The sequence below is a fragment of the Octodon degus genome, unplaced genomic scaffold, assembly GCF_000260255.1.
Source record: "Octodon degus isolate 3935 unplaced genomic scaffold, OctDeg1.0 scaffold00017, whole genome shotgun sequence".
NCBI lineage: Eukaryota > Metazoa > Chordata > Mammalia > Rodentia > Octodontidae > Octodon > Octodon degus.
The window spans coordinates 8390255-8397544 of record NW_004524593.1 but is presented as its reverse complement, the minus strand read 5'-3'; the positions used below and the strand labels follow the sequence as shown (position 1 = coordinate 8397544).

The following is a 7290-nucleotide window of genomic DNA, read 5'->3' as shown; positions in this document are numbered from 1 at the left end:
AGGACATAAGAGGACCTGTACTGTAACATCCTGTAAGTCAGTGGTGTCCCAAATTTTCTGATCAAGGAGATTATGGGGCCACAGAGAAAGTGATCAACAATGTAGAGTGTACCTAAGGTGAGTTACATGAAGAAAAAACATTATTTTAGGCCTTCACAGAGAGCAAATTGGTCAAGCAATGGCTGTGACTCATCCACATGGCTGACACTGACAAAAGATCTACAAACTTAGGTCTTTTGCATAATGCAATATGCAGTGTATTAGGATTTCAGGGTGAATCCTGAGGGCATTTGACTGACCTTTTCAGATACAAAAGTTACATTTTTTGTTATATATGACTTGCTTTATCTTGGTGCTAACCATCCAGCAGAAAAGTATAAAAACGATGTATAAAAGTAAAGCCATATTAATATGGTAAGCTGTAAAAAGCTCAAGTCAACAACCTCTGATATTCCCAATCATTCAGATAATCCACTATTGTTATAGACTACTGGACTATACTGGATTACTTTGCTGAATTCATGCACCTACAATATATGAATGGCACTGCAACACCCATCTCTGACAAAAGTAAAAAAGGGATATAAATGAAGGACCATTTTGCAGTGAATGAATATATATATATATATATATATATATATATATATATATCTGTATATACAAAATAGCATAGATATACAGCTAGTTTCTCTTAGTTCAATGAAAAGAAAGTTTTGAACTAATAGGTTTTTTAAAAAATTTTATTTATGTGTGTGTGTGTGTGTGTGTGTGTGTGTGGCCACCTCAGTCCACCAGGGGGCAGGGCTGGCTGGCATGTGGTGCTGGGGGATTGAACCGTGGTCCCTGTGCTTTGCTAAGCTTGTTCCAAGTAGGTGCTTTAGACCACTGAGCCATCTCACCAGCCCTGAATAGTTTTTAGACGATATCATGTCTGGTTGTTGTACTATGAATACTTCTACAAAGACAACAATATGCAGTGTATTAATTATTGTAATTCCCACTCACCTGTTTTGAAACTGTCTCATTGCTACTTTTTTCTCAGTAAAATTAATATAAGAAAAAAGCAACAGTAGGCACAAACTTTCTTGTTTAGTTGATTGGCTTTGTTGTGTTGTTTCATTTTTAAGTGTTCAATTGGTGTGAAGTTGTTCTTTTTAGAAGTATGATATTTTTTCCCAGATAGCTATATAAGGCATTTCTGCACATAAATTTTGCACATGCATTTTCTAGCATATACCATTCATCATCTGTATGATGAATATGTAATACCCTAATCTGTCATGAATCATATTTGTATTTTGATGTCAACAGACCTTACACCAAATTCACAGGGCTTGTTTATAAAGTTTGTTTTGTTGTTGTTGTTTTAAACCATGTTCAAAGGGCCAGGGAGATGGCTCAGTGGAAAAAGCGCTTCCCTGGCAAGCGCAAGGGCCTGAATTCAATTCCCAGTTCCGCCAAAAAAAATAAACAAATAAAAAAAAAAAAAACATGTTCAAGCATTTGCTTTTATATGTTTGTCTTTAGAATCAAGTCATTTGGAGCAGCAACTTGAAGAAGCTAATTCTGTGAGACAAGAACTAGAGGATGCTTTTAGACAAATCAAGGCTTATGAAAAACAAATCAAAACTTTACAACAAGAAAGGGAAGAACTAAATAAGGTAATATATGTATATGGAGATAGATTATTAAAGGTTTTTTTCTGTGTTAATCTTGCCTAATTAGAATAATGAAAGCATTTATAACCAATGACAATAATATAGTTTTTTATTTTTTAAAAAGTTGGCTTAAATAATCAAGAATTGCTTTGGTTTATGTAATTTGATTATTGGGTACTAATGAAACTTTGTATCCACAAGGCTTTAAAATTCAAAATCTTGTTCATTTGAATATTTAATCAGCAATCTTAATTAAAAGTGAATGTTACTGAAAAGGTGTGAAGAAATTGATAGAATTCTTAGCATTTACAGAAAAAATACTGGCATAATTTTCAGTATAAGCTGCTGAAATGTACATTTTAAAAAATCACTTCAGTGATTTAATTCTTTAAATGTCAGTTTTCCTCATGGATAAACAAACTATGTATACACTTAAACAGTGTATTTTAAATAGTGCTAGAAACATCAAAAAAAATTTGGTACCTAAGACTGTATAACACAGCCCAAGAGAGTAAATAATGTTAAAGCAGTAGAAATACTTAAAAAGTATTACTTCATAATTCTAGTCATATAAACAAGGGATTGGTAGTTTATGACAATATGAATTGGGTTCAGTGGTGTAAGATATAACGCCATGATTAATAGAAAGGTCCTTCTGAGGAATATCTGTGAGTCTTATTACCAGTAAGGAAGCAGGGATTTAGAAATAAACAACTGAGCAGACACGGTGTAAGTTCAAGTTCGCCAGAGCAGTTTAGTGACTCATCAAGACTACATCTCACAATTAAAACTTAAAAAGGGCTGGTGATACAATTCAGAGTGAAGGATCTAGGTTCAACCCATAGTACGACAAGGAAACAAATATTAGTTAAAAGGACTAGTAGAGAAAGCTATTAAAAATTAATTGAATTAAATAAATGCATTTTAACTTTCTTTTCACTGAATTTTAAAACAGTGATTTGTATAAATCCATATAAACTCATGATCAATTTAATATTTGATAAATATAACAAGTTTTTTGCTTTAATGATTTGTTAATATTAATGGTTTACTAGTTTATTTCTATTTGTAGAAATACAATACTTGGTCAAATTTAAGCAACAGGATAAAAATCTGATTTTAGATTTATATGAACATGTATTTTTCCAGTTCTTAATACATTTTAATACTAAAAATCCTTTTAGTATAATTTAAGGAGGTGGTACTGAAAAGAAATATACCAATAAAGAATTTTAAGTAATAAAAAAATGTCATTTTCTCCATTTCCTTGCCAACATTTTTTATCTTTGGTCTGTTTGATAATAGTTATTCTAATAGTTTTAAAATGGTGTTTTATTGTGATTTTGATTTTCATTTTTGGCTAGTGATGTTGAACATCTTTATATATAACCATCAACCAGTTAGTTTTATGCGTTCCTGGGAACAGTGTCCATTCTGTATTCAGCAGTTTTTCATGTTATCATACTTACATGTTACTGTTACCAGAGTGTTGGGGTGAAACTGTCTCTGGGGATCTCACAGACCAGGTTTGGCCAGTCTGCCAGTTAAGAGAAGCAGTGACAAAGTGACAAGAAAGGAGTTTTAATCAGCACAGACACACAGAGAATAACATAAAGAAGTTCAAGATCTGTCTTCAGGGTACCTATAAGAAGGTCAGAGTTTTGTAGAGAAGGGAAACAAAGGCATGAGTTGAGAGTTTCCTTATCTGGCCATGTAGGCACTCTGGTCAGGCTTGCAGTCTGATTGAGCAGTATCTCTAGACTGGTTCTGTGATGTACAAAGACAGCTGTTCTCACTTGCAGAACCAAAAGGACTAGCTAGACCAATGCCTATGCCTTCTTTCATTACTTCTGGCCAGTCTAAATTGAAATTTTTAGGTTTAAAATGATGTTTTTATAGTGCCTTTATTTTCATTTCTCTAATTGTTACTCTGGTCAGGTATCTTTATAAATGTCTACCCATGATTTACTTACTTTTCACCTTTTGCAAAAACACCTTTTAATATCCTTTGTAAAATTCTATTTTTTTCTAATGGTTATGTAAGAATTATTGAAAATTTCTGATCATATTAATCTTTTTTCAGTTATATAAATTAAAGATCTTTGTCAGTGGCTTGTCATTCTGCTTTTACTTTTGATTGACAAAAGGTCTTAGATTAATGTCAAATTTGTCAGTATTTTTTATAATTAGTAAATTTTGTAGTTTATATAGTAAGAAATTCAAGACAAATTTTTCCATTTTTTCTCTTCAATTTTTATTTGTTTTTTTTCATATTTATATCTTCGGTGGGGTAGTACTGGGGATTGAACCCAGCAAGTGTCGAGCTATATCCCCATACCTTTATATTTTGAGGCAGGTTCTCCTTAAGTTGCCAGAGGTGACCTGGAACTTATGATCCAGCAGGCCTCCCAGAGTTTTGGTGTTACAGGCTTGTACATGGCCAGAGAAGCTTTTATTGTTTAAGGGGCAATTTCTTCTTTTGAGGTGATTGATCCTACTTTGGGGGCCAGCTTTAGTTCCAGTTGTTCCCCCTTGGCAGGTTGATCTGTATGCAAAGGTGATCTCATCATGGGGTGATCTGTCTGCACAGATGCTCCAGTAGTCAAGGTGATTGCAGGTGTAGAATAATGACTGGAGACTTCCAGTTTGCACTCTACAGGGCCTGGAAAAGAGTGATGTAGAAGTTTATAGATGCAGATCTTGAACAAACCTTAGGTATTCTTCTTTGTTGTCCTCAGTGTTGAAAAGAGATGGCATGGAGTTCACTGTCTTGGTTACTTTCTCATTGCTTAGACAAAATACCCAATACTCACAAGGTAAAGGAAGAGTTTTATTTTGACTGACAGTTTGTAGAGGTTTCACTCCATAGTTGACTGGCTCTAAGACAGAGTGGCATGGTAGGTAGAAAGCAGCGTGACATCAAGGGACCAGGAAGGACATACCAAGTTACACCCACAGTGTGATACACCCAGTCACACTACTTATCAGGCTTCACCTCCCAACTGGAAACCTATCAGTGGATCAATCCACTATCACACCATAATCCACTCACCTCCCCCAAATTACCTATAAGAAAATAAGTCTTAGGGACAAAATCTAGATGTAAGCCATAATGGTAGGTAAACAGAGCTAATAAACCAGTTTTTAAATAGACATTTCTTTAATGATTATGTCTGTATTCAGAGCTGAACAGAAGTCTCACACAAAGTTTAAAGTAATAAAGGAGACAAAAAATTAAAGCACAAATAGAAAGCTATATCCATTTTTAGTTGCTCATGTTGTATCTGTAGATCTAAGTGAAGAATCATTGTCTTTTTAGAAAAATCTGTTTGGGGTGTCAATTGTCTCATTGTGGGATGAAGATTCAGTTTTACTTGGAAATATGGTTTACAAGTTGTTCATTTACTAAAGAGACTCTCTATTCCCCAGTGTTGTGTAGTGTCAGCTTTGTCATATGTGCAGGGGTCTGTGTCTGAGTTCCTTGAACACTATGAAAATTTGATTAAAATTGCATTGAATCTAAAGGTCAATCTAGAAGAATTGATGTCATTATCTTACTAAGTCAGGTTCTTTCTAGTGTGTATTAATATTCTGAATCCACACCTGTATCAAAAGCAGAGCAGACTTTTATTATTTACACACAGCATATAATGACTGTCACTGTCTGAGGAAGTTCCTAAAGCAGAGATTAGGGACCTAAATCCACCTTACTCAAAGAATAAAGTTTCAGGTTTGCTGACTTTCATTACAGAAAAAAATTTCTAGGTCGTGTCTATAAGAGCTGTGAAGGGATGTAATAGGCAGAATTTTTAAAATACACACTGGAAGAAACAATGTGGACCCTCAAGAGAGATGTGCACTATCTTTTAGAATAATAAACATTTATGTTTCTCATGAGGGGGTGGAAACCTTTGAAAAGATAGCCCATCCCCTAGAAAGATAATGACCAATTTTATAGGTAAAAAGTAGGAGCCCACTTTTTAAAAAAAAATCACAGCTAATTTAAGCATCCTTTGAAGTCTCTCAACCTCTTCCTTTGTCTTAAGAACAGGTTCCCACTCCTTCTTTTCTCAGCTAAACTAATTTATGAACTTAGATAGAATCCTTAAAGAATTTTGAGGGTAATGGGCCTGGAAGAATTAGGGAATACACATGTTCATAGCCTTGAGTAACTGTGTCCCCAGTCTTACAAGTATATTTTTTTTTATATTACAATTTTCCTCATCTCCTTTCTACCTATGTTTATTTCTTCCTACCTCAATAATTGCATGGGCTCTCCTCTGTGCCAATTTTGACCTCTGAGGTAATACTGTGTTGAACTACATTTATAGTTTTTTAAACATTAAGCCATTGTTTGTTAAATTTCTATGTGAAGTCTGAATTGCAGTGTATTATTTTCTAAATAGTAATATGATAGTATAGATAACATTTATGTAGCCCATTATCTGATACCACTTGAGCCATGTCTGGATAAAACTCTACTCATGAGGAAGGAGTCTGTGTTATAAGTAGGAACCCCAAAAACTTTTATCCAGGAGTTAATACTCTGCCAGGCATGATCGTGCATGCCTGTAATCTCCAGCACTCAGGAGACTGAGGTAGGAAGATTGTTTCAAGTTTGAGACCAGTCTGGGATACAAAGTGAGCTCAAGGCCAGCCTGCACTGTATAGTAAGACTTTGTCTCAGAAAGACAATCAATCAAAAAATAAATCAATAAAATAGAGGAAAAAAGACAGATGTTTCTTCCTATCCCTCTCATCCTTTCTGAGAGTCTTCCTTGAAAGTCTGAAGAGATGGATCTTGGGTTCTTACTAAGCCTTTGGAATGTTAGTCATTGCAGAGAACAGATAAAGCTGATGTATACAGCTACACCGAGGAGTCCCCTTGGTCTAGGTTACCTGATGCATCACCTTGAAGTTATTACCTGCAGAAGACAAAATCTCTCGAGTTTTTTCACTATTGAAATTAGTCAACACCCAGTGATTTGCATTTACTCCACGTCTCAAGCGTCAGTAAAATTTACTTAAAAGAGCTAATTATGTGAAAACATAAAAATAGTTTCTCTAGAGCCCCATAGCCTGGAGCTACATAATATTTAATCTATAAGCATAACTCTCCGTATACTTAAGTTCATTTAAAGTCATCATACAGGTCTTCTTGTCTTTCCTTAAATTTCTTATTCTATTTTGTTCACATTTTAACTTTAAAATTTGCTTTCCTTCTGATTTTTTTTTTGTATTTTGTGCCAACATCATTGCTAAATTCTTAATGAAAGATATTTTAGATTTTTTGAAATTTTCTATGAATAATGAGAAATTTGTTTCTCCCTTTTGGATTTTTATGACTTCGGTCTTTACTAGAGTTGCTATATTAACTAAGTACAGTATTGAAAATGAATAGCAATAGCCAGCATTCTTGTCCCTAATTTTTCAAGAAATGCCTCCGATATGTTACCACTAATGTTTACTGCCAGTTTTTATTAAATACTGTTAGAAGATTAAGGAACTAGTATCTGTTTCTATTTGAGTACTATTTTCATTAAGAATAAATAAGTTGCATTTTTGTACTTTATTGATATGATTATGCTTCTCCTACAAAAATTGCTGTGTTGAACTACATTTATAGTTTTTT

At 34.0% G+C, this 7290-nt stretch overlaps 1 protein-coding gene across 1 annotated transcript in view; it reads left to right on the top strand.

Moving 5' to 3' along the window:
* Positions 1-7290, top strand: part of Cdc42bpa (CDC42 binding protein kinase alpha) — a 358545-nt gene that overhangs the window by 230394 nt on the left and 120861 nt on the right. Inside the window, exon 12 of the mRNA XM_023710189.1 lies at positions 1528-1661. Coding sequence (XP_023565957.1) covers positions 1528-1661 — 134 coding nt within the window. The remainder of the gene's footprint in view (positions 1-1527; positions 1662-7290) is intronic.